This window comes from Tachyglossus aculeatus, chromosome X3, assembly GCF_015852505.1.
Source record: "Tachyglossus aculeatus isolate mTacAcu1 chromosome X3, mTacAcu1.pri, whole genome shotgun sequence".
Lineage (NCBI taxonomy): Eukaryota > Metazoa > Chordata > Mammalia > Monotremata > Tachyglossidae > Tachyglossus > Tachyglossus aculeatus.
Window position 1 is genome coordinate 30,675,062 of NC_052099.1, and position 26,900 is coordinate 30,701,961.

Here is a 26,900-nt window from a genome sequence, read left to right on the forward strand (position 1 = left end):
ACTCTGCCGGTATGGATGGTGATGAGCCAACTGGCACCTCCAAGAAGTGACTTGGCCACGGTCACACAGCAGCCCTGACCTCTGACCCCCAAGCCCGTGCTCCCTCCACGGGGCCACTCTGCCACTATGGATGGTGATGAGCCAACTGACACCCCCGAGAAGTGACTGGGCCAAGGTCCCGCGGCAGCCCTGACCTCTGACCCCCAAGCCCGTGCTCCCTCCACGGGGCCACTCTATCGCTGCGGATGGGGATGAGCCAACTGCCACCTCCAAGAAGGTCCCGCAGCAGCCCTGACCTCTGACCCCCCAGCCCGTTTTCCCTCCACCGGGCCACTCCGCCCGAGTGGACGGCGATGCGCCAACTGTCACCTCCGAGCAGTGACTTGGCCAAGGTCACGCGGCAGCCCTGACCTTTGACCCCCCGTCCCGTGGCGCCCCCCCCCGCCGGGCCCCGCTCCTCCGGGACTCACCCAGAGGGTGCTGAAGTAGTCGAGGCCCCGGCAGATGAGGAGGGCGGCCCGGGCGAGGAGGGCCCGTCCGCCCAGGGCGGCGCCCAGCAGGTAGAGGGCGGCCAGGCCCGGGAGGCCGCCGGCCAGGACCAGCAGCAGCAGCGGCGGCGGGCGCGGTTGGCGTCGGCGTCGGCCTTGTCCCCCCCCCCCCCCCCCTCCGAGCTGTCGTCCCAGCCGCCGCCCCAGGGCCTCGGCCGCCCGGTCGGCGCAGCAGACGGGCAGCAGCAGCAGGGCGGCCGGCAGGGCGGGCGCGCCGGGCCGCCGCAGCCGCCGCAGCCAGCCGCGCCCCGCCGCCGTCAGCGACCTCTTGAACGGGTGCAGGAAGGTGCCGCACAGCGCCGCCCACAGCAGGGGCCGCAGGAAGGCCTCCAGGATCAGGTACACCAGCACGGCCGCCCCGCAGCACAGGCACACGAACAGGACGGCGCCCGTGTTGTAGAACGCCTGCTTGATGGGCTTGTCGAAACGCAGGGACAGCCCCGAAGGGCCCCGCTGGACCGACTCCACGGCCGCCGCCATCGCCGCCGTCGCCTCGGGACCGGCCCGCCGCGCTGCACGCTGGGACTCGTAGTTCGCCCCGGCCGCCGCCGCCGTCGCCTCAGGACCGGCCCGCAGCGCTGCACGCTGGGACTTGTAGTTCGCCCCGGCCGCCATCACCACCGCCGTCGCCTCAGGACCGGCCCGCCGCGCTGCACGCTGGGACTTGTAGTTCGCCCCGGCCGCCATCACCGCCGCCGTCGCCTCAGGACCGGCCCGCCGCGCTGCACGCTGGGACTCGTAGTTCGCCCCGGCCGCCATCACCGCCGCCGTCGCCTCAGGACCGGCCCGCAGCGCTGCACGCTGGGACTCGTAGTTCCCCCGGCCGCCAAGGCGCGACAACTACAACTCCCGGCAGGCGCCGCGGCGGGAGCGGCCAATCCGATCGCATCTTCGGGCCTTCGTTTCCTCGCGGGCCCGCCGCGCTGCACGCTGCGACTTGTAGTTCGCCCGCCCCCCCCCGGCCGCCGCCGCTGCCGCCATCACCACCGCCGTCGCCTCAGGACCGGCCCGCAGCGCTGCACGCTGGGACTTGTAGTTCCCCCGGCCGCCAAGGCGCGACAACTACAACTCCCGGCAGGCGCCGCGGCGGGAGCGGCCAATCCGATCGCGGCTTCGGTCCTTCGTTTCCTCGCGGACCCGCCGCGCTGCACGCTGGGACTTGTAGTTCGCCCCCCCCACCGGCCGCAGCCGCCGCCATCACCACCGCCGCCGCCGCCATCACCACCGCCGTCGCCTCAGTACCGGCCCGCCGCGATGCACGCTGGGAGTTGTAGTTCGGCCGCCGCGCGAACTACCACTCCCGGCAGGCGCCGCGGCGGGAGCAGCCAATCCGATCGCGCCTTCGGGCCTTCGTTTCCTCGCGGGCCCGCCGCGCTGCACGCTGGGACTTGTAGTTCCCCCCCCCTCCGACCGCCCCCGTGAGAACTACACCTCCCGGCAGGCGCCGCGGCGGGAGCAGCCAATCCGATCGCGCCTTCGGGCCTCCGTTTCCTCGCGCGGCTGCCGGGGCGTTCATTCATTCATTCAATCGCACTGTTATCATTCATTCAATCGTATTTATTGAGCGCCCACTGGGTGCAGAGCAATCAATCGATCCATCAATCAATCGTATTTATTCGATCGCATTTGGCATTCATTCAGTCGCAGAGAAGCAGCGTGGCTCAGTGGAAAGAGCCCGGGCTTTGGAGTCGGAGGTCGTGGGTTCAAATCCCGCCTCCGCCACTTGTCAGCTGGGTGACTTTGGGCAGGTCACTTCACTTCTCTGGGCCTCAGTTCCCTCATCTGGAAAATGGGGATGAAGGCTGTGAGCCCCTCGTGGGACAACCTGCTTAACTTGTATCTACCTCAGCGCTTAGAACAGTGCTTTGCACATAGTAAGCGCTTAACAAGTACCAACATTATTATTATTATTATTTATTGAGCGCCCACTGGGTGCAGAGCAATCAATCGATCAATCAATCATGAATCGTATTTATTGAGCGCTTACTGTGTGCAGAGCACGGTACTAAGCGCTTGGGAAGTCCAAATTGGCAACACATAGAGACGGTCCCTACCCAACAGTGGGCTCACAGTCTAGAAGGGGGACACAGAGGACAAGACAAAACATATTAACAAAATAAAATAAATAGGATATGTACAAGTAAAATAAATAGAGTCATAAATACGTACGAACGTATATACATATATGCAGGTCTGAGCGCTTGGGATGTACAAATTCATTCATTCACTCAATCGTATTTATCGAGCGCTTACTGGGTGCAGAGCACTGTACTAAACGCTTGGGATGTACAAATTCATTCATTCACTCAATCGTATTTATCGAGAGCTTACTGGGTGCAGAGCACTGTACTAAGCGCTTGGGATGTACAAATTCATTCATTCACTCAATCGTATTTATTGAGCGCTTACTGGGTGCAGAGCACTGTACCAAGCGCTTGGGATGTACAAATTCATCCATTCAGTCAATCGTATTTATTGAGAGCATACTGGGTGCAGAGCACTGTACCAAGCGCTTGGGATGTACAAATTCATCCATTCAGTCCATCGTATTTATTGAGAGCTTACTGTGTGCAGAGCACTGTACTAAGCGCTTGGGAAGTACACGTTGGCAACATCTAGAGACGGCCCCTACCCAACAGTGGGCTCACAGTCTAGAAGGGGGAGACAGACAACAAAACAAAACATTAACAAAATATAATGAATAGAATATGTTACAAAGAAAAATAAATAAATAAATAAATAAATAAATAGAGTAATAAATACATACAAACGTATATACACATATACAGGTCTGAGCGCTTCGGATGTACAAATTCGTTCATTCATTCATTCAATCGTATTTATCGAGCACTTACTGGGTGCAGAGCACTGTACTAAGCGCTTGGGAAGTCCAAGTTGGCAACATCTAGAGACGGTCCCTACCCAACAGCGGGCTCACAGTCTAGAAGGGGGAGACAGACAACAAAACAAAACATTAACAAAATATAATAAATAGAATATGTTACAAGAAAAATAAATACATAAATAAACAGAGTAATAAATACATACAAACGTATATACACATATACAGGCCTGAGTGCTTGGGATGTACAAATTCATTCATTCCTTCAATCGTATTTATCGAGCGCTTACTGGGTGCAGAGCACTGTACTAAGCGCTTGGGAAGTCCAAGTTGGCAACATCTAGAGACGGTCCCTACCCAACAGCGGGCTCACAGTCTAGAAGGGGGAGACAGACAACAAAACAAAACATTAACAAAAAATAAATAGAATACATTACAATAAAAATAAATAAATAGAGTAATAAATACATACAAACGTATATACACATATACAGATCTGAGCGCTTGGGATGTACAAATTCATTCATTCATTCAATCGTATTTATCTAGCAGTTACTGGGTGCAGAGCACTGTACTAAGCGCTTGGGAAGTCCAAGTTGGCAACATCTAGAGACGGTCCCTACCCAACAGCGGGCTCACAGTCTAGAAGGGGGAGACAGACAACAAAACAAAACATTAACAAAATATAATAAATAGAATATGATACAAGAAAAATAAATACATAAATAAATAGAGTAATAAATACATACAAACGTATATACACATATACAGGTCTGAGCGCTTGGGATGTACAAATTCATTCATTCATTCAACCGTATTTATCGAGCACTTACTGGGTGCAGAACACTGTACTAAGCGCTTGGGAAGTACAAGTTGGCAACATATAGAGACGGTCCCTACCCATCAGTGGGCTCACAGTCTAGAAAATCGACCACATAGAGAGCGCTTAGTCATTCATTCATTGTCGGATTGATTCAGTCGTATTTATTGAGCGCTTACTGGGTGCAGAGCACTGGACTGAGCACCTAGGAAAGGACAGATCAGCCACACAGAGAGCACTTTTAGTCATTCATTCATATTTATTGAGCACCCACTGGGTGCCGTTCATTCATATTTGTTGAATGCTTACTGTGTGCAGAGCACTGGACTGAGCGCTTGGGAGAGGACACATCGGCAACATATAGAGCGCTTAGTTAGTCATTCATTCATTCATTCAGTCGGATTGATTGAGTGCTCACTGGGTGCGGAGCACTGGGCTGAGCGCCTGGGAAAGGACAGATCGGCCACACAGAGAGCACTTATTCATTCATATTTATTGAACGCCCACTGGGTGCCGTTCATTCATATTTGTTGAACGCTTACTGTGTGCAGAGCACTGGACTGAGCGCTTGGGAGAGGACACATCGGCAACATATAGAGCGCTTAGTTAGTCATTCATTCATTCATTCATTCAGTCGGATTGATTGAGTGCTCACTGGGTGCAGAGCACTGGGCTGAGCGCCTGGGAAAGGACAGATCGGCCACACAGAGAGCACTTAGTCATTCATGTTTATTGAGCACCCACTGGGTGCCGTTCATTCATATTTGTTGAACGCTTACTGTGTGCAGAGCACTGGACTGAGCGCTTGGGAGAGGACACATCGGGAACATATAGAGCACTTAGTCATTCATTCATTCATTCAGTCGGATTGATTGAGTGCTCACTGGGTGCAGAGCACTGGGCTGAGCGCCTGGGAAAGGACAGATCGGCCACAGAGAGAGCGCTTAGTCATTCATTCATATTTATTGAGCACCCACTGGGTGCTGTCCATTCATATTTATTGAACGCTTACTGTGTGCAGAGCACTGGACTGAGCGCTTGGGAGAGGACACATCGGCAACATATAGAGCGCTTAGTTAGTCATTCATTCATTCATTCATTCAGTCGGATTGATTGAGTGCTCACTGGGTGCAGAGCACTGGGCTGAGCGCCTGGGAAAGGACAGATCGGCCACACAGAGAGCACTTAGTCATTCATTCGTATTTATTGAGCACCCACTGGGTGCCGTTCATTCATATTTGTTGAACGCTTACTGTGTGCAGAGCACTGGACTGAGCGCTTGGGAGAGGACACATCGGCAACATATAGAGCGCTTAGTTAGTCATTCATTCATTCATTCATTCAGTGGGATTGATTGAGTGCTCACTGGGTGCAGAGCACTGGGCTGAGCGCCTGGGAAAGGACAGATCGGCCACAGAGAGAGCACTTAGTCATTCATTCATATTTATTGAGCACCCACTGGGTGCTGTTCATTCATATTTATTGAACGCTTATAGTGTGCAGAGCACTGGACTGAGCGCTTGGGAGAGGACACATCGGCAACATATAGAGCGCTTAGTTAGTCATTCATTCATTCATTCATTCAGTCGGATTGATTGAGTGCTCACTGGGTGCAGAGCACTGGGCTGAGCGCCTGGGAAAGGACAGATCGGCCACACAGAGAGCACTTAGTCATTCATTCGTATTTATTGAGCACCCACTGGGTGCCATTCATTCATATTTGTTGAACGCTTACTGTGTGCAGAGCACTGGACTGAGCGCTTGGGAGAGGACAAATCGGCAACATATAGAGCGCTTAGTTAGTCATTCATTCATTCATTCAGTCGGATTGATTGAGTGCTCACTGGGTGCAGAGCACTGGGCTGAGCACCTGGGAAAGGACAGATCGGCCACACAGAGAGCACTTAGTCATTCATTCGTATTTATTGAGCGCCCACTGGGTGCCGTTCATTCATATTTGTTGAACGCTTACTGTGTGCAGAGCACTGGACTGAGCGCTTGGGAGAGGACAAATCGGCAACATATAGAGCGCTTAGTTAGTCATTCATTCATTCATTCATTCAGTGGGATTGATTGAGTGCTCACTGGGTGCAGAGCACTGGGCTGAGCGCCTGGGAAAGGACAGATCGGCCACACAGAGAGCACTTAGTCATTCATTCATATTTATTGAGCGCCCACTGGGTGCCGTTCATTCATATTTATTGAACGCTTATGGTGTGCAGAGCACTGGACTGAGCGCTTGGGAGAGGACAAATCGGCAACAAATAGAGCGCTTAGTTAGTCATTCATTCATTCATTCAGTCGGATTGATTGAGTGCTCACTGGGTGCAGAGCACTGGGCTGAGCGCCTGGGAAAGGACAGATCGGCCACAGAGAGAGCGCTTAGTCATTCATTCATATTTATTGAGCACCCACTGGGTGCTGTCCATTCATATTTATTGAACGCTTACTGTGTGCAGAGCACTGGACTGAGCGCTTGGGAGAGGACACATCGGCAACATATAGAGCGCTTAGTTAGTCATTCATTCATTCATTCATTCAGTCGGATTGATTGAGTGCTCACTGGGTGCAGAGCACTGGGCTGAGCGCCTGGGAAAGGACAGATCGGCCACACAGAGAGCACTTAGTCATTCATATTTATTGAGCACCCACTGGGTGCCGTTCATTCATATTTGTTGAACGCTTACTGTGTGCAGAGCACTGGACTGAGCGCTTGGGAGAGGACAAATCGGCAACATATAGAGCGCTTAGTTAGTCATTCATTCATTCATTCATTCAGTGGGATTGATTGAGTGCTCACTGGGTGCAGAGCACTGGGCTGAGCGCCTGGGAAAGGACAGATCGGCCACAGAGAGAGCACTTAGTCATTCATTCATATTTATTGAGCACCCACTGGGTGCTGTTCATTCATATTTATTGAACGCTTATAGTGTGCAGAGCACTGGACTGAGCGCTTGGGAGAGGACACATCGGCAACATATAGAGCGCTTAGTTAGTCATTCATTCATTCATTCATTCAGTCGGATTGATTGAGTGCTCACTGGGTGCAGAGCACTGGGCTGAGCGCCTGGGAAAGGACAGATCGGCCACACAGAGAGCACTTAGTCATTCATTCGTATTTATTGAGCACCCACTGGGTGCCATTCATTCATATTTGTTGAACGCTTACTGTGTGCAGAGCACTGGACTGAGCGCTTGGGAGAGGACACATCGGCAACATATAGAGCGCTTAGTCATTCATTCATTCATTCATTCAGTCGGATTGATTGAGTGCTCACTGGGTGCAGAGCACTGGGCTGAGCGCCTGGGAAAGGACAGATCGGCCACACAGAGAGCACTTAGTCATTCATATTTATTGAGCACCCACTGGGTGCCGTTCATTCATATTTGTTGAACGCTTACTGTGTGCAGAGCACTGGACTGAGCGCTTGGGAGAGGACAAATCGGCAACATATAGAGCGCTTAGTTAGTCATTCATTCATTCATTCATTCAGTCTGATTGATTGAGTGCTCACTGGGTGCGGAGCACTGGGCTGAGCGCCTGGGAAAGGACAGATCGGCCACACAGAGAGCACTTATTCATTCGTATTTATTGAGTGCCCACTGGGTGCCGTTCATTCATATTTGTTGAACACTTACTGTGTGCACAGCACTGGACTGAGCGCTTGGGAGAGGACATATCGGCAACATATAGAGCACTTAGTCAGTCATTCATTCATTCAGTTGGATTGATTGAGTGCTCATTGGGTGCAGAGCACTGTTTTAAGCGCTGGGGAGGAGACAAGGTGATCAGGTTGTCCCATGGTGCTCTCACACTCTTCATCTTGTACTTCCCAAGCGCTTAGTACAGTGCTCTGCACACAGTAAGCGCTCAATAAATACGATTGATTGATTGATTCATCCCCATTTTCCAGATGAGGGAACTGAGGCCCAGAGAAGTAAAGTGACTTGCCCAAAGTCACACAGCTGACGATTGGCGGAGCCGGGATTTGAACCCACGATCCCTGACTCCAAAGCCCGGGCTCTTTCCACCGAGCCACGCTGCTAATCAGGTTGGACACAGTCCACGTCCCTCTTGGGACTCACGGTCTAAATCCCCATTTAACAGATGAGGTAACCCAGGCACAGAGGAGTGAAGTGACTGGCCCAAGGTCACACAGCAGGCAGGGGGCGGAGCCGGGATTAGAACCCAGGCCCGTGCTCTACCCATTAGGCCATCCTGCTTCCCTTTTGAAAAGAAGGGGTGGCCACTCTGGGTTTCACCGACTAATCAGGAGGCACGGGGAAAAACGCCATTCCACGGTGAAGAATTTCCACCCGTCCAGTAAATCTGACAGTTTCAACCCACCCCCTTATCGAATCATTGCCACATAATAATAATAATAATGGTGGTATTTGTTAAGCGCTTACTATGTGCAAAGCACTGTTCTAAGCGCTGCGGGGGGGGCTACAAGGAGATCAGGTTTTTAGACTTTTAGACTGTGAGCCCACTGTTGGGTAGGGACTGTCTCTATATGTTGCCAATTTGTACTTCCCAAGCGCTTAGTACAGTGCTCTGCACATAGTAAGTGCTCAATAAATACGATTGATGATGATGATGATCAGGTTGTCCCACTTGGGGCTTACAGTGTGGCTCAGTGGAAAGAGCCCGGGCTTTGGAGTCAGAGGTCATGGGTTCGAATCCCGGCTCTGCAAGTTGTCAGCTGTGTGACTTTGGGCAAGTCACTTAATAATAATAATAATAATAATGATGGCATTTGTTAAGCGCTTACTATGTGCAAAGCACTGTTCTAAGCGCTGGGGGGGATACATTGTGATCAAGTTGTCCCATGTGGGGCTCACAGTCTTAATCCCCATTTTTACAGATGAGGGAACTGAGGCTCAGAGAAGTTAAGTGACTTGCCCAAGGTCACACAGCAGACTTGTGGTGGAGCCGGGATTCGAACCCCTGACCTCTGACTCCAAAGCCCGGGCTCTTTCCACTGGGCCTCAGTTCCCTCATCTGTAAAATGGGGATTAAGACTGTGAGTCCTCCATAGGACAACCTGATCACCTTGTAACCTCCCCAGCGCTTAGAACAGCGCTTTGCACATAGTAAGCGCTTAACAAATGCCATCATTAGAGAAGCATCGTGGCTCAGTGGAAAGAGCCCGGGCTTTGGAGTCGGAGGTCATGGATTCAAATCCTGGCTCCGCCACACATCTGCTGTGTGACCTTGGGCAAGTCACTTAACTTCTCTGAGCCTCAGTGACCTCATCTGTAAAATGGGGATGATGGCTGTGAGCCCCCCGTGGGACAACCTGATCACCTTTGCACATAGTAAGCACTTAACAAATGCCATCATTATTATTATTATTATTAATCTCCATTTTACAGTACAGATGAGGTAACTGAAGCACAGAGAAGTTAAGTGGCTTGCCTAAGGTCACACAGCTGACAAGTGGCGGAGCCGGGATTCGAACCCATGACCTCTGACTCCCAAGCTTTTCCACTGAGCCACGCTGCTTCCCCTATCTGGATTGGCGCAACCCTCTTCCTGTTTGGGTGAAACTAGGGAAGGATATCGTTTGGCTACTGAGAAACCCTTCAGTTCTGGACACTCTCACATGGATTTTTACCACCTGCAAATGTGGCTTTTTTTTTTAAATGGCATTTATTAAGCGCTTACAATGCGCAAGACACAGTTCTAAGCAGACCCCCGGCAAATTACGTGAGTGCAAAAATTATTCTTACCACAAATAAGTCCATTTTAATGGTGCATTACAGTCAAAATTTTCTAACAGGCTTAGAAGGTACAGGATAAAGTTTAATCCTAGTTGGCACTTTATAGTAGTAACATAATCTCCCGGAGCGAAAGGGCTGTACATTTGGCAAACGAACATTAATCAACTTGGCATTAGTGAATCTCGTTTCCATTATTTTTGCTTTTAATAAATACGAATCAACGTCTTTAATAACTTACCACAAATGTGACGATAAAAATTCACTTGGAATGGGCTTTAAATATCCATAAATGCGTCATCCTTATAGAACGAAACCCACCAGTTGAACATTAGCATCATCGTCGTTATTATTCAACAAAGTTTACAAATCAACATTGTATTTAAAGGCATGCAGTTGTAAAACCATTTCGTGAGAGTTCATAGTTCTGCAAATAGAGTGTATTGACATTCTTTACTCAAATTCTCTCAGGGCTACAGGAACTCCTTGGAAATAAAGGCCTTTGGGGTGAGGTTTTCACTCTTTCAGTTGCTACAGATTTTTTTTACTATCGAGGCCTTAAAGGGTAAATGCGGTTTCCCAAAGGACCAAAGAAAATCCCAGTGTATTCCCTAGAAAAAAACCATTTCTATCTACCCACTAAGAATAGGACTGAATAACCTCGTCACAGTCCGGAGAGAAAAAAATCAACTTCGATGTTTACCACATCATTGCATTGTCAGATAATTTTCAAAGTTACAGTTTGCATTACAGTATAAATTATTCGGTGGAGAAAGTTTCATTTTTAACAGACAGGTATAAAAAGGAAAATTCAGCCTTGGTACTCTATCCACTCTTTTCCATTCATGGAATATTTGAAATATTTGAAAAAACTGACATAAATTCCCAAGGGGCCTGTTTCCGTGATCTATTATGCAAACTAAAATGCTTACGAGCTCAATAGCAGCACTGTCTACCAAATAACTGGCCCATGGTTTCTAAAGTGCTTTTGAAGATGACAAAAATGTCGAAGCAAATTAGGCCAGGATCTCAGGATCCTTTATATAATGCTTAAAAATGCTGAATTCAGCCATATTTCTAATCTAAATAGAACTAATTTCATTCAATGCACAAGAACCTATTGAATAAGTAGATGAAACAACACAAGATCACCTTTAACCACAAGACTAAGGAATCACTTTGACTTTCTCTAAACAAATCAGAGATAGTATAACGATATTCTAAAAGTTTGTGATACAAATTTTACTATTCTATTCTCCAGTGTCAAGGCTGAGCAAAATAACAAATGCAGTATTTACACGGTACTAATTTTAAAAAAACACTAAATACTGCTGTCACAGAATTGTCCAAATTTTCAATCCAAACAGTTTTTTTTAAAAAAACCCCAGTAACATTATGTTATATATTATATTTCAAGTGGTATTATCTTAAGGGTATTGAACATGGCTTCTACTTTTCCTCTGATACATTTATATATTCTATTATTCAACATTGCTTGGTCCCTTGACTGAGATTTCACTTGACCGCAGGAAATTAGTTTAGGGTAGAAACACTAAATATTTAATACTTTCAACTTTATCAATCAATCCATTGTCTTTACTGAGCGCTTACTGTGTGCAGATCACTGTACTGAGCGCTTGGGAGAGAATACAACAGCCACATTCCCTGCCCACAACAAGCTTGCAGTCTAGAGGGAGCTTACAGTCTCATGTTACTGCTTTTGTATTCTATATTTGGACTTTCTGCAAATATTTATTTATTGATAAATGTACTTTTAAAGCATACAGGGACAGATGATTGCTTTCTTAACGTAGAAGACCCTTTTTACTATAAATGTACCCAAACATAGTCTTCATAGAAAATGTAAAGACTTGCTTTAACATTTTAAAAATAAAATACCATTTTGTTTTCGCTTTGAAATACTTCTAACTTTTTTACTTTGTGTCATCATTCGTTCAGTCGTTCCTCCTTAAAATCTAGATTATGATGGTGGAAAGTAAATCTGTCTGTTGATTTGAGCAGGCTCAGTAGCACTGAGTCAGCCTGACAGAGTTGGAAAGGACCAGGGAGAGACAGATGGGAAGAGAAAGAGAGAATCCTGCTAGACTGTAAGCTCCTTGAGGGCAGGGATCATGTCAATTTACCCTATCGTACTCTCCCAAGGGCTTAGCACAGTGCTATGCACAGTAAGCACTCAGTAAGTACCTCAGAGACAGAGGAGACAAAGAAGCAGCATGGCCTAATGGAAGAATAATAATAATAAAGGCAGTTATTAAGCTCTTACTATGTGCAAAGCACTGTTCTAAGCGCTGGGGAGGCTACAAGGTGATCAGGTTGTCCCACGGGGAACTCACAGTCTTAATCCCCGTTTTACAGATGAGGGAACTGAGGCCCAGAGAAGTGAAGTGACTTGCCCAAAGTCACGCAGCTGACAACTGGCAGAGGTGGGATTTGAACCCATGACCTCTGACTCCAAAGCCCGTGCTCTTTCCACTGAGCCACGCTGCTTCTGGGAGTCAGAGGAGCTGGGTTCTAATCCTGGCTCTGTCACTTGCCCTCTGCGTGACCTTAGGCAAGTCATTCAACTTGTCTGTGCCTCAATTTCCTCATCAATAAAATGGCGATTACTTACCTGACCTCTCTGCCCCTTAGACTGTGAGTCCCATGTAGGACAGGGACTGTATCCAGCTTGATGATGTTATAGCTCTCATTTTTTTTTTTAAATGGTATTTGTTAAGCATTTACTACATGTCAAGCACTGGGGTAGATACAAGTTAATCAGCTCAGACACAGTTCCTGCCCCACATGGGGCTCACAATCTACTTGGTATACAGTATGTGCTTAACAAACACCCACAATTATTATTAGGGTTAAAAAGATGGTGATAGATTCAAGTAGAGGCACGTGAAAAGTGTGACATAGAAGAAGAACCTACCAAAAAAGTTCTGAGAAACAGGAGAAGGAAGGAAAAGAAGACATAAACAGAAGGCAAGAAAAAGCTGTTTTCAGGGGGGAGCTGAAAACAGAGTGATGAAGAATAGAGAGAAAAAGGTAGAGTTATAGAAAAGATCCAAACAGAAAGACAGTCTCCAGAGAAAAGTCATCTAGACAAAGTCTTATCTCATCTAGATAAGAGTGGATAGCTTGCTGGGTGAGTATTTGGGTGAGCGGCAAGGTAACGGGATAAATGTGGGAAAAAGACGTAACCAAGTGGGTGAAAGAATGGCAAGAGATTGGTAGCAAAACCAATCCCTGAGAATAATAATAATAATAATGGCATTTATTAAGCTCTTACTATGTGCAAAGCACTGTTCTAAGCGCTGGAGAGGTTGCAAGGTGATCAGGTTGTCCCACGGGGGGGCTCACAGTCTTAATCCCCATTTTACAGATGAGGGAACTGAGGCACAGAGAAGTTAATTGATTTGCCCAAAGTCACACAGCTGACAAGTGGTGGAGTCGGGATTTGAACCGATGACCTCTGACTCCAAAGCCCGTGCTTTTTCCACTGAGCCATGCTGCTTCCCCAGCATGGCTCAGTGGAAAGAGCATGGGCTTTGGAAAGTCACACAGCTGACAAGTGGCGGAGTCAGGATTTGAACCCATGACCTCTGACTCCGAAGCCTGGGCTCTTTCCACTGAGCCACGCACGGCCTAGTAGATAGAACACGAGTCTGGGAGTCAGAAGGACCCAGCTCCACCATTTGTCTGTTGTGTGACCTTGAGCAAGTCACTTGGTTTCTCTGGGCCTCAGTTACTTCATCTGTAAAATGGGGATTCAACACCTGTTCTCCCTCCTACTTAGACTCGAGCCCCATGTGAGCCAGGGATTGGGCCTGACCTGATGAACTTGAATCTAGCCCCGCAATTAGGAAAGTGCTACAAATACTGTAAAAAACAACAACAATTTAGGAGATTCCTGGGATTCAGGGGGTGGGGGGAGACATTTCAACAGTATACTTTGGGAAGAAGATTTTTTAAAGAGATTTGGGGTTGAAAAAGCAGCCAATCAATGGAATTTATTGCATGCCAGGTGATTTGCCTTTCAACCAAACCTCTGTACATGGTTCATCTCCGGCCAAATCTGCCTTCGTCGTCTCCTTCCCTGACCACATCTGGAAGCCACCGCCTCTTCCAGCCCTGAAAAGACTCAATGGAAGATTTTTCCAAGACTCCTCCACTAGCAATCAGAATCCTCTTTCCTCCTCAAGCGGAGAAGGCAGGGGTAGTGGAGGAAAGGTGGGGGAAATGGAATCGTTCAACCAACGGTATTTATTGAACATTTACCATGGGCAGAGCGCTGTTCCAAGAGCTTGGGAGAATACAATAAAATAGGGTCTGAGTACACGATCCCTGTCCTCGAGGAGTTTATGGGGTGGGGCATAGGATTGGAATAAAATGTGGAAGATGAGAAAGGAAGCAAAAAGCCCAGATGGAAAGAGGCTTGAAATGAGAAGGGGGAAAAGCAGGCCAGGAGGGAAAAGATAGGGAGAAAATGGACAAAAGACAACAAAAGAGTGAGGGGAGACACTAGGAGCAAGGGAGGAAGGGGAAGTTAGAAAGAGACGATGGGAAGTGTGTTCACAGTTTCTGTTCATTCATTCATTCAATCGCATTTATTGAGCACTTATTGGGAGCACTGTACTAAGCACTTGGCAAATACACTTTAGCAGTGAAGAGAGACCAAACCTGCCCAGACTGGGTGACATGAGAGAACCTGAATTTCCATAAAACAAAACTTGCCATTTGCATCAGCAGAGCTATTAAGCATTTCATCCAAGAAGCAGTTCTAGACTTCACCATGTCAGGTGTACAACATAAAAATACATTTTTCTACCGCTATTAACTAGCTGGGAGGCAACTGGAAATTAAATCATATATTTTACCATCACCTATGATCATCGTTACCATTTCAGTAATGAGAATACTTCACTCTGAGGACAGCACTGATTCCTCATTACACCTAAAATATGCCTTTATAGAAAATACAGGTAGCCTGCTGGTTGACATCTAATGACTCAGAGAGCAGTCTGTCACATGATCCTGGGTTATTTTCAAGTCACTATTTGGCACATTTCTTCCACACAGCAGGTAAATTGTCTTTTTCCCAAGATGTCGATGTCACGGGAGTTGTCAGAAAACAGGCTGGATGACGAAGCTAGGTTGATTCCTATAGAAACCATTCCCACTGAAGAACCTGACTGGCAAATCCACAAAAGTCTGCTGGTTTTATCTCTCGTGGTTAAGGAGTTCCCATCAACAAATAAAAAGTCAGCGCAACAATAAGAAGCAGGCAGAAAGGGGAGGAGAACGTCTGATATGCAGCAGACGGCATAAAAATATCTTCGTACTTGTAAATACTGACGACACGCTCTGATACAGGTGGCGAGTCTATATCATGCCGAGTTATTGAGCCTTTAAAAGAGAGGAACAGAGAAAGGTAGGTAAAACAAAAATAATGTATCTAAAGCTCATCCTCTACACTGTAAACTCGTTGAGGGCAGGGAACGTGCCTACCAAATCTGTTACATTCTACTCTCCCAAGTGCTTAGTAGAGTGTTTTGCACACAGTAAGCTCTCAATAGATATGGCTGATCGATTGATCTAAACGGAGAGGAAATCTTAAATCATTTGAGTTAAATACACGAGTTAAATCTCAAATTGTGAAAAAGCAATAATGCTTCATGAAAATCATATCATCAGAAATACAATTCCAAGTTGCACTCTGCAATAGAAATGATGATCTCCTAGGCTCTATTCAGATATATCACGAATATTAATTAGTGGCATTTATTAAACGCTTACCCTATACAGAGAGCTGTACTAAGCGCTTGGGAGAGTAGAATACAACATAATTGGTAGACATGTTCCCTGCCCACAAAGAACTTACACATGACCAGAATATCTCTTACATCTTTTTCATAGGAAAATACGGTGACCCTCTGTTTCTCGGCAATCATGGCAAAATATTAATTTGCCTTGCATTCCTGGACCACTAGCTATAACCATCCTATAACACCCCTGAGGTAACCTCAAATTGTCTTCAGCTTCCAACAAAGTCGGCACTCGGCCCAAACCATCCAATTTGACTTCAAGTCTATTCTCTCTTCTACCCTGCCTCACAACCCCAAGAATCACTGTGATCTGTCCCGACTTTTCCATCTCCCTCAACCCTGAACGCCCTTGTTTTCCCAGAGAAATGATATGCCTGTAAAAACCTAGGAAACACGGTGCTTATCTACCCTTGAATCAAGAGACTGCAAATTATGGCTCTGAAGGTTGTCTATCCTACCACTGTGACAAGAAGAAAACTGATGGGGGAAGAGTAACCTCTCCTTCTTGATCTCCCGTCTTGGCTCTTCCCTCATCAGGGCCTTCCAGCCCAGGTTTATTTCTCTTATGCTCCCTGCCGGACTTGATCTTGCCTAGGTGGTGTTTCACCACCCCGCTCTTTCCCTCTTCTTCCTAGTTCCTAACCGGTCCAGTAAAGAGAGCCTGATCTGGAAAAACAACAAGATTGGGTACAGCTGGCCCAGATTTAATGTTGCGGTTACTGCTGGGGTGAATGGAAGCAGATATGGATGTCTGGACCCCAAGGCATCAGGGCCAAGGGGCGAATTAGGAAGGGCAGAAACACATTTGGGTGCCTAAAGACTCTTGAATTGATTAATTAAGGCTAAGTGCTTACTATGTGCCAGGCACTGTTCTAAGCGTTGGGTAGATACAAGATAATTGGGTTGGACACAATCCCTGTTCCACACGGGGCTCACAGTCTTAATCCCCATTTTTTAAAAAGAGGGAACTAAGGCACAGAGAAGTGAAGTGACTTGCCCAAGGTCACTCAGCAGACAAGTGGAGGAGCCAGGGTCAGGACCCATGACCTTCTGATTCCTAGACCCGTGGTCTATCCTGCCTGCTCTTTGGCAGTTGATATTGAATTCATGAGACTAGAAGGGAATTATGGCGAGCAGGAGCATTGTGGAAAGGGATTCATTCATTCATTCGTATTTATTAAGCACTTACCGCATGCAGAGCACTGCACTGTGGAGAGAGAGGAGGAACTAACGGCCAAAAGGCTGAAAGAAGGTCTCCCTCCCATCCTCCTTCATTTTTGTCGATACTTTCACCCCTTTGCTACATTTTCCATTTTCTTTTCACTAATTTTGTTCTGCTTGATACTTCACTACTCATCCAATGTGACTCATAGAATTCTCCCACACCCAAAACGCCTTCAGAGAAACCAGTGTCTTAAGATCAATCAATCAATCAATCGTATTTATTGAGCGCTTACTGTGTGCACAGCACTGTACTAAGTGCTTGGGAAGTACAAGATGGCAACATATAGAGAGAGTCCCTACCCAACAGTGGGCTCACAGTCTAAAAGGGGGAGACAGAGAACAAAATCAAACATACTAACAAAATAAAATAAATAGAATAGATATGTACAGGTAAAATAAATAAATAAATAGAGTAATAAATATGTACAGACATATATACATATATACAGGTGCTGTGGGGAAGAGAAGGAGGTAAGATGGAGAGGGAGGCGAGGGGGAGAGGAAGGAAGGGGCTCAGTCTGGGAAGGCCTCCTGGAGGAGGTGAGCTCTCAGTAGGGCTTTGAAAAATATGGAACGCTTCACGAATTTGCGTGCCATCCTTAAGATGGCCAAACATCATCTTACCTTGAATTGCGGGACCCCAGGCAAACAGATAATACCAACTCAAATGAAGATCCACTATCGTTTCATCTCTGGGAACATTCACGGGACGTTTGAATCTGCAGGTTACACGGTTGTTTTCAAACACTCCTTCTTCATCTCTGGCAGGATTTCTCTGGATCTCTTTAGCCCACTGGCCAACGTTATAGAAGTGCTGTATTCTAACCCTTCCGTTATCATCATGAACACAGGCCATGACATCATCCCCACCCTAAAGTGATAAATCGTTAAGAAAAAAAAACATCAGAGGGAAACCTTCAGGAAGAGAAAACGTTGTCCTGAAATATCTGGGCTTGTGAGTATCTGAAAAGGATCCTTCTAAACTCATCATGGATAAGGGCTCAAAATCCAAGATTTTACAATCACACCAGATCTTCTCCATTAGACTGTAAGCCCCTTGTGGGACAGGGACTGTGTCCAACCTGATTACCCCAGCGCTTAGTACAGTGCTTAGCACCTACTAAGCCCTCAACAGGTACTATTATCATCATCATTTTGCAGTTTCTGTGCACAGGATGGAGTTCTTAAGCTGTTTTTGTTCCTCTCTGAACATTCAAGTGGCTCTGCTTACCTAATGCATTTCCAAATTCCAGATGGAAAAGCAAAATCTTGAAGATTGGGACTTAAAAGTATGCAATATTTTAGCAGAAAAAATCAATAAAGAGTTTTCTACTACTTTCAGGGTATAGACAGACTTTTCCCAAGGCGCAGCTGAGCAGAACTTTAAGATTAGGGTAGTTTCACACTTTCTAGCAGCTTATGTCACATTAAAAATAACCTTGGAGATACATGCCCAGAGTGAATGAGATTCTATGATGGGCGAGTAGAACTTCTTGGGGATTTTATTTATTGAACTATGTCACTTCTTCCTCTAGAGGAGAGGAGCTAGAAGAATGCGAGTGTGCGTTAGACTGGTACTGTTTTACACTTATTTTCAAGTCAAGAAATAAATAAGACTGCGAACTGTAAAGAGAATGTTGCCATGAACTCAGAAAAGATATTCTTACATTCAGAAATAGATGTTCTAATTTCTTCCCAAATAATCTCTGTATTCTATGAGTCATTCGCATGTGAAATACAAATGGAAAGGAAAACATGGCAGAGACATTATAAAATCCCCCAAAACATAAAAGGAAAACATTTCTCACGTCTCTAAATCGGAAAAACATATAGCAAGAGGACAAATGAATTAAAAACTAAGCTTGCTGCGGGCAGGGAATGTGTCTACCAACTCTGTTCTCCCAAGCACTTAGAACAGTACTCCGCACACGGTTAAGCACTCAATAAATACCATTGATGGTGATGATGATATACTATATAATTTGGTAAAAATACTGTAGACTTATCTTCTACACTGCACAAATTCTACCCAACTCAAGCTGGTCTCAAATGAGGAAATTAGAGGCCTTAAGAAACAAAAATCAATCTTAGAAATCTAAATCTAAGGAAACAGCAAAGATGTGTATCTTGGTAAACATTATTTTCTCTATCATCATCCATTTGCTACCAAGGAAACAAGAATTTGAACATGGGAAAAATAAACAGCAAAGCGAAGTAGTCCGATAAAGCAACGTTTATGACCTTTCCTTTCCACCTTACCATTTTCTTGTCTGAGGAAAATCCTACAGCCACCCAACCATCAGTATCAGCGCTCAGCTCAAACTCCACATCAGCCCCGATCATCCGATAGCTAAGGAAGTATTCACAGGTCTCTGCGTTGCATCCTGGTTTGCCATACCTGAACAAAATATCAAAATAAAATAGGGAAGCAGCACGGCCTAGTGAAAACAGCCTGGGCTTGGGAGCCAGAGGACCTGGGTTCTAATCCTCTCTGCCACTTACCTGCTGTGTGACTTTGGACCAATACATTCACGTCTCAGGGTAAATTTTAAGATGGAAAGACGCCGGAGAAGAAAATGGAACCCGACATTAATCAAGTCATGAATGGTTCCCTAATCGTCGGTCCTTCATTGTCCACTAAAACTAGCGTTTGTGGAATTCTCTCTGGAAATTTTGGGGCCCAATATCGTTAAGTCGTCCCTAGATATGAGGCTTTATGAAGAGATCCTGAGCTTTTTCCCTAGGATTCAACAGAGTGCATTGCAAACCCAGGTCTGGTGCACGAGCCAGGCATTTGGTAAAAGAAATTTGAATTACCATGGGGAAACCAAGCATTAGTCCCTAAACTAATGATAGCAGGGATTACTCTAGGAAAACAATGTTTATTTTATATTGGCAAATGAAAATTCAATGTTTCCCACCTCCACTCCTTCAGCTTGTCTCCCCTGGGTGATTGCTTCTGCTGTTTGTTTTTTCCCCCCATCAACCTAGACCACAACTTATTTTCCCCTTAGCTTATTTGGTAGGGCATACACCGAGTATTGCTTTGAAAACATCACTTCCCCCGCTAGACTGTAAACTCCTTGACAGCGAGGATTATAATCCCACCAATTCTACTGTACTCTCCCAAGCACCCAATATAGTGCTCTGCAGATGGTGGACACTCTGTAAATACTATTGACCACTTAGTTCATTCATTTCATTCATTCAATCGTATTTATTGAGTGCTTACTGTGTGCAGAGCACTGTACTAAGCTCTTGGGAGAGTATAACAGACACATTCCAGACACATTCCCTGCCCACCATGAACTCACAGTCTAGAGGGGATTAGTTGTGGTTATTAACAAACTACCCTACGGAGAAGCGGCATGACCTAGTGGAAAGAGCACAGGCTTGGGAATCAGAAGACCTGGGTTCCAAACCCGGCTCTGCTCCGTGTCTGCTGTGTGACCTTGGGCAACTCATTTAACCTCTTTGTGCCTCAGTTACCTCATTGTTAAAATGGGGATTAAATCCCATTCTCTCTTAGACTTTGAGCCCCATGTGGGACAAGGGACTGTGTCCAACCCAATTAACTTGTATCCACCCCAGCGCTTAGAACAGTGCTTGACTCATAGTAAGTGCTTAATAACACTGGTCAGTGCTTAATAATAATTGTGGTATTTGCTAAGCACTTACTTTGTGCCAGGCACTGTACTAAGCGCTGGGTTGGTTACGAGCTAACCGGGATGGACACAGTCCCTGTCCCACATAGGGATCACATTTTTAATTCCCATTTTAATGAGATGAGATGAGATAACCGAGGCACAGAGAAATGAAGTGACTTGTCCAAGTTCATCCAGCAGACAAATGGCGGACCCAGAATTAGAACCCAGGTCCTTCTGACTTTCAAGACCATGTTCTACCCATTACGCCACACTGCTTCTCTTAATGCTGCCCAAATTATTATTGTAAGTATACAATAGTGACATAGACCACCAGTGCATCCTAAAATGAATCAACATATTCACAGAGGAATTACTTATACCTATGTGAAGTCAGAAAAGTTTCAGTCTCGGTTATCCAGTTTTTCATAATACCAACCTAAAGCATCCCTTGGTTCTCCCACAGTCGTTGACTCGGATTTTGGCAAACGGATCCACAGGAGGAGCAGTAGGGAAAGGATAACCTAACAAGTACAATAAGTTGACATTAGAAAATGCTCCGTGGAAAAAGTCATTTATTTCAATGGCAATTCCTATTTAACTGCTAGGTCAAAGAGGAGTCCACTGAATAGATTCTGGTTTTCTAAGGGTGTGAAAGGAAGGGCGAGGAGGAGGTCAAGATGGTGTGTGAGGTTCTGCAGGATTTTAGCAGAGAAGCTTTGAAACTAACGGATCTCTATTCATTCAATCGTATTTACTGAGCGCTTACTGTGTGTAGAGCACTGTACTAAGACCTCTGTGTAGACTCTTCTCAGCTATGCCCAATGAAAAGGAGAAAGACATTGGAGCTGTACATATTCCTGCAAAAGGATTTGATATCTGTGGACGAAAGTTGCCCTCAATAGACTAGGATAGAACTAAGGTTTGGGAATCTTTATGATTCTCAGAAAAGAGCAGTTGCTGCTTGTGAAGGAAATAGCCCTTTAGTTTATTAATCGTCCTTTTCCTAGATGGAAGTTCAGTGGAAAGCCCCACATTCATCTCACAGAAACCAAGATAAAAATTATTCCCCCTCAGATTGCGGATCAAGAAAATTGAAGGGGGGAGGCCATAACAGAAGATAACAGATACCATCATTATTATTATTCATTCATTCATTCATTCAATCGTATTTATTGAGCGCTTACTGTGTGCACAGCACTGTACTAAGCACTTGGGAAGTACATATAGAGACGATCCCTACCCAACAGCGGGCTCACAGTCAAGAAGGGGGAGGCAGACAACAAAACAAAACATATTAACAAAATAAAATAAATAGAATAGAAAATATGTACAAGTAAAATAAATAGAGTAATAAATAATAGAGTATTATTATTAAGTGGCTCAGTGGAAAGACCACGGGCTTTGGAGTCAGAGGTCTTGGGTTCTAATCCCAGCTCCACCACTTATCAGCTGTGTGCCTTTGGGCAAGTCACTTAACTTCTCTGTGCCTCAGTGACCTCATCTGTCAAACGGGGATTAAGACTGTGAGCCCCACGTGGGACAACCTGATGACCTTGTATCTCCCCCAGCGCTTAGAACAGTGCTTGGCACATAGTAAGCGCTTAACAAATACCATCATTATTATTAAGTGGCTCAGTGGAAAGAGCCCGGGCTTGGGAGTCAGAGGTCATGGGTTCAAATCCCAGCTCCGCCAATTGTCAGCTGTGTGACTTTGGGCAAGTCACTTAAGTTCTCTGGGCCTCAGTTACCTCATCTGTCAAACAGGGATGACGATTGTGAGCCCCACGTGGGACAACCTGATGAGCCGGTATCTCCCCCGGCGCTTAGAACAGGGCTTGGCACATAGTAAGTGCTTAATAAATACCATCATCATTATTATTATTGTTAACATAATGCCATCATCATCGTCATCACGCTCCTGCTCCCCGTCCCCCGCTCTCCGTGGTCTTGAATGACGGCGGCGCCCCCCGCCCATCCTGGCAGCCACCCTGCCACCCACGCTCTGCCCACCCGGGGGGCGAGGGGAGACAGCAGCTCCATCCTGACTCTTCTGCCGAGGCCTGCTCGGCCCTGCCGCCCTCCCCACCCCCATCCCCCGAGGATCCAAGCGTTTAGGACAGTGCTCTGCACACAGTAAGCGCCCAATAAGTACCACTGAATGAATGAATGAAGGCCCCCAGGGGTCCCCGGCCCTCTGCCCTCTGGACGTCATGTTGGTGTTGGTATAGTTGGTGTTGGTATAGTGTATATATAGTTGGTATAGTAAGCGCTTAGTACAGTGCTCTGCACACAGTAAGCGCTCAATAAATACGATTGATGATGATGGTGGGCGTGGGTGGGGGATGGGGGGATGGGCCCACCTGTCAAATGGGGATGAAGACTGTGGGCCCCATGTGGGACAACTTACCCTAGTGCTTAGAACAGTGCTTGGCACATAGTAAGCGCTTAACAAATACCGTTATTATTATTATTATTATTCCCTTGTATCTGCCCCAGCCCTTAGAACAGTGCTTGGCACATAGTAAGGGCTTAATTAATTAATTAATGATGGCATTTATTAAGCACCTACTATATGCCAAGCACTGTTCTAAGCGCTGAGGAGGTTACAAGGTGATCAGGTTGTCCCTCGGGGGGCTCACAGTCTTAAGCCCCATTTTACAGATGAAGTAACTGAGGCCCAGAGAAGTGAAGTGATTTGCCCAAAGTCACACAGCTGACAACTGGCGGAGGAGAGATTTGAACCCACGACCTCTGACTCCAAAGCCCAGGCTCTTTCGATTGAGCCATGCTGCTTAACAAATACCATCATTATTATTAGTATTATTATTGCCTTGCATCTCCCCCAGCCCTTAGAACAGCGCTTGGTACATAGTAAGCGCTTAACAAATACCGTCATCATTACTAGTATTATTACTATTCCCTTGTATCTGCCCCAGCCCATAGAACCGCGCTTGGCATACAGTACTCAGAACAGCACTTGGCAGATAGTAAGCGCTTAGCAAATGCCATTATTATTATTATTATAGTAAGCACTTAAGAAAGACCATCATTATTATTATTATTATTGCCTTGTATCTGCCCCAGCCCTTTAGAACAGTGCTTGGCACATAGTACTTAGAACAGTGCTTGGCACATAGTAAGCGCTTAACAAATGCCATTATTATTATTATAGTAAGCGCTTAACAAATACCATCATTATTCTTATTCTTCTTATCATTATCATTATTGCCTTGCATCTCCCCCAGCCCTTAGAACAGTGCTTGGCACATAGCACTTAGGACAGTGTTCGGCACATAGTAAGCGCTTAACAAATGCCATCATTATTATTATAGTAAGCGCTTAACAAATACCATCATTATTATTATTCTTATCATTATTATTATTGCCTTGCATCTCCCCCAGCCCTTAGGACAGCGCTTGGCACATAGTAAGCACTTAACAAATGACATCATTATTATCACAGTAAGTGCTTAACAAATCCCATCATTCTTCTTCTTCTTCTTCTTATCATTATTATTATTGCCTTGCATCTCCCCCAGCCCTTAGAACAGCGCTTGGCACATAGGACAGTGCTTGGCACATAGTAAGTGCTTAACAAATGCCATCATTATTATTATACTAAGCGTTTAACAAATGCCATCATTATTATTATACTAAGCGTTTAACAAATACCATCATTATTATTATAGTAAGCGCTTAGCAAAAACCATCATTCTTCTTCTTCTTCTTCTTCTTATCATTATGATTATTGCCTTGCATCTCCCCCAGCCCTTTGACCCGCACTTGGCACATAGTACTTGGGACAGTGCTTGGCACATAGTAAGCGCTTAACAAATGCCATCATTATTATTATAGTAAGCGCTTAGCAAATACCATCACCATTATTATAGTAAGCACTTAGCAAATACCATCATTCTTCTTCTTCTTATCATCATTATTAGTGCCTTGCATCTCCCCCAGCCCTTAGAACCGCGCTTGGCACATAGTACTTGGGACAGTGCTTGGCACATAGTAAGCGCTTAACAAATGCCATCATTATTATTATAGTAAGTGCTTAGCAAATACCATCATTCTTCTTCTTCTTCTTCTTATCATTATTATTATTGCCTTGCATCTCCCCAAGCCCTTAGAACCGCACTTGGCACTTAGTACTTGGGACAGTGCTTGGCACATAGTAAGCGCTTAACAAATAGCATCATTCTTCTTCTTCTTATCATAATTATTATTGCCTTGCATCTCCCCCAACCCTTAGAACCGCGCTTGGCACATAGTACCTGGGACAGTGCTTGGCACATAGTAAGCGCTTAACAAATAGCATCATTCTTCTTCTTCTTATCATAATTATTATTGCCTTGCATCTCCCCCAACCCTTAGAACCGTGCTTGGCACATAGTACTTGGGACAGTGCTTGGCACATAGTAAGCGCTTAACAAATAGCATCATTCTTCTTCTTCTTATCATAATTATTATTGCCTTGCATCTCCCCCACCCCTTAGAACCACACTTGGCACATAGTACTTGGGACAGTGTTTGGCACATAGTAAGTGCTTAACAAATACCATCATTCTTCTTCTTCTTCTTCTTCTTCTTCTTCTTCTTCTTCTTCTTCTTCTTATCATTATGATTATTGCCTTGCATCTCCCCCAGCCCTTAGAACCGTGCTTGGCACATAGTACTTGGGACAGTGCTTGGCACATAGTAAGCACTTAACAAATATCATCATTCTTCTTCTTCTTCTTCTTATCATTATGATTATTGCCTTGCATCTCCCCCAGCCCTTAGAACCGCGCTTGGCACATAGTACTTGGGACAGTGCTTGGCACATAGTGAGCGCTTAACAAATATCATCATTCTTCTTCTTCTTCTTCTTCACATTATGATTATTGCCTTGCATCTCCCCCCAGTCCTTAGAACCGCGCTTGGCACATAGTACTTGGGACAGTGCTTGGCACATAGTAAGCGTTTAACAAATATCATCATTCTTCTTCTTCTTCTTCTTCACATTATGATTATTGCCTTGCATCTCCCCCAGCCCTTAGAACCGCGCTTGGCACATAGTACTTAGGACAGCGCTTGGCACATAGTAAGCGCTTAACAAATACCCTCATTCTTCTTCTTCTTCTTATCATTTTTATTATTGCCTTGCATCTCCCCGAGCCCTTAGAGCAGCGCTTGGCACCCAGGGAACGGCCTACGAGCTAGCGTCCATATTCGTGTGAGGCTGATGGCTACGGTTGGGGGCTGGATGGAGGGGGATGGATGGATGGAGGGAGGGAGGGGGGCTGGCTGGCTGGAGGGAGGGCTGGAGGGAGGGGTGGGGATGGAGGGGGTGGTCCCCACCGTCCTCGGAGAGGTACCGCAGGTCGTAGAACTCCCCCGCGAAGGTGCCGTAGGAGGAGTCGTGCGGGGGCCGGGGCCGCTCCTGCTCCCGGTGATGCTCCCGGTGATGCTCCTGCTCCTGCTCCTGCTCCTGCTCCTGCTCCTGCTCCTGCCCCTGCCCCTGCTGCTGGGAGTCCTGCCCCGCCTTGGCCTGCTCGGCCGGCCCGGAGGCCTTCGCGGAGGAGGAGAGGGAGGAGGAGGAGGAGAGGGAGGAGGGGGCGGCGAGCAGGAGCAGCCAGGCCCCCCAGAAGAGCAGGCCCCGCGCCGGGCCCATGGCCGACCCGCCCCGCCCCGCCCCGCAGGCCCGGGCCCCGGCTCTCCGCAACGCCGACCCCTCCTCTCCTCTCCTTCCTCTCCTCCTCCCCTCCCTTTTCCTCCTCTCCTCCTCTCCCTCCTCCCCTCCCTTTTCCTCCTCTCCTCCTCTCCCTCCTCCCCTCCCTTTTCCTCCTCTCCTCCTCTCCCTCCTCCCCTCCCTTTTCCTCCTCTCCTCCTCTCCCTCCTCCCCTCCCTTTTCCTCCTCTCCTCCTCTCCCTCCTCCCCTCCCTTTTCCTCCTCTCCTCCTCTCCCTCCTCCCCTCTCCTTCTCTCTTCCTCTCCGCCCTCCTCTCCTCCCCCCTCCCTCTTCTCCTCCTCCCCCTCCTCTCCTCCTTCCCCCTCCTCTCCTCCTTCCCCCTCCTCCCTTCGCCTTCCCCCCCTTTCCTCCCTTCTTCCAATCCTCCTTCCCCTTCCCCTCCTCTCCCCTCTCCCCCTCCCCTCTCCCTCCTCCCTCCCCTCTCCCCCGTCCTCTTCCTCCTCTCCTCCTTCTCCTCTACCTCCTCTCCCCCGTCCTCTCCCTCCTCTCCTCCTTCTCCTCTACCTCCTCTCCCCCTCCCCTCTCCCTCCTCTCCTC

At 46.8% G+C, this 26,900-nt stretch overlaps 2 protein-coding genes across 3 annotated transcripts in view; both read right to left on the reverse strand.

The window, feature by feature from the left end:
- TMEM245 (transmembrane protein 245) overlaps positions 1–1,050 on the reverse strand; it is a 68,909-nt gene extending 67,859 nt beyond the window's left edge. For both annotated transcript variants that reach the window (XM_038770466.1, XM_038770465.1), the window contains exon 1: positions 471–1,050. In XM_038770466.1, coding sequence (XP_038626394.1) covers positions 471–1,028 — 558 coding nt within the window. In that variant the 5' untranslated portion in view covers positions 1,029–1,050. The remainder of the gene's footprint in view (positions 1–470) is intronic.
- A 12,890-nt stretch (positions 1,051–13,940) lies between these two features.
- FRRS1L (ferric chelate reductase 1 like) lies at positions 13,941–26,286 on the reverse strand. Its single transcript, XM_038770287.1, has 5 exons — positions 25,974–26,286; positions 21,070–21,154; positions 19,246–19,384; positions 17,611–17,857; positions 13,941–15,343 (listed from the first exon to the last, which is right to left on the reverse strand). Exons 1-5 carry the CDS (start codon positions 26,284–26,286, stop codon positions 15,171–15,173), a joined length of 957 nt encoding a protein of 318 aa, XP_038626215.1. The 3' UTR covers positions 13,941–15,170.
- Between the last annotated feature and the right edge of the window lie 614 nt (positions 26,287–26,900).

Bases quoted from the DNA above. Each gene is read 5' to 3' on its own strand.
- FRRS1L (XM_038770287.1), bottom strand. From the start codon at position 26,286: ATGGGCCCGGCGCGGGGCCTGCTCTTCTGGGGGGCCTGGCTGCTCCTG. The intron at 19,385-21,069 runs GTTGGTATTATG...TATTTTGTTCAG, and splicing joins AGAACCAAGGGATGCTTTAG to GTATGGCAAACCAGGATGCA. The intron at 17,858-19,245 runs GTAAGGTGGAAA...TTATCACTTTAG, and splicing joins TTTCCTCAGACAAGAAAATG to GGTGGGGATGATGTCATGGC.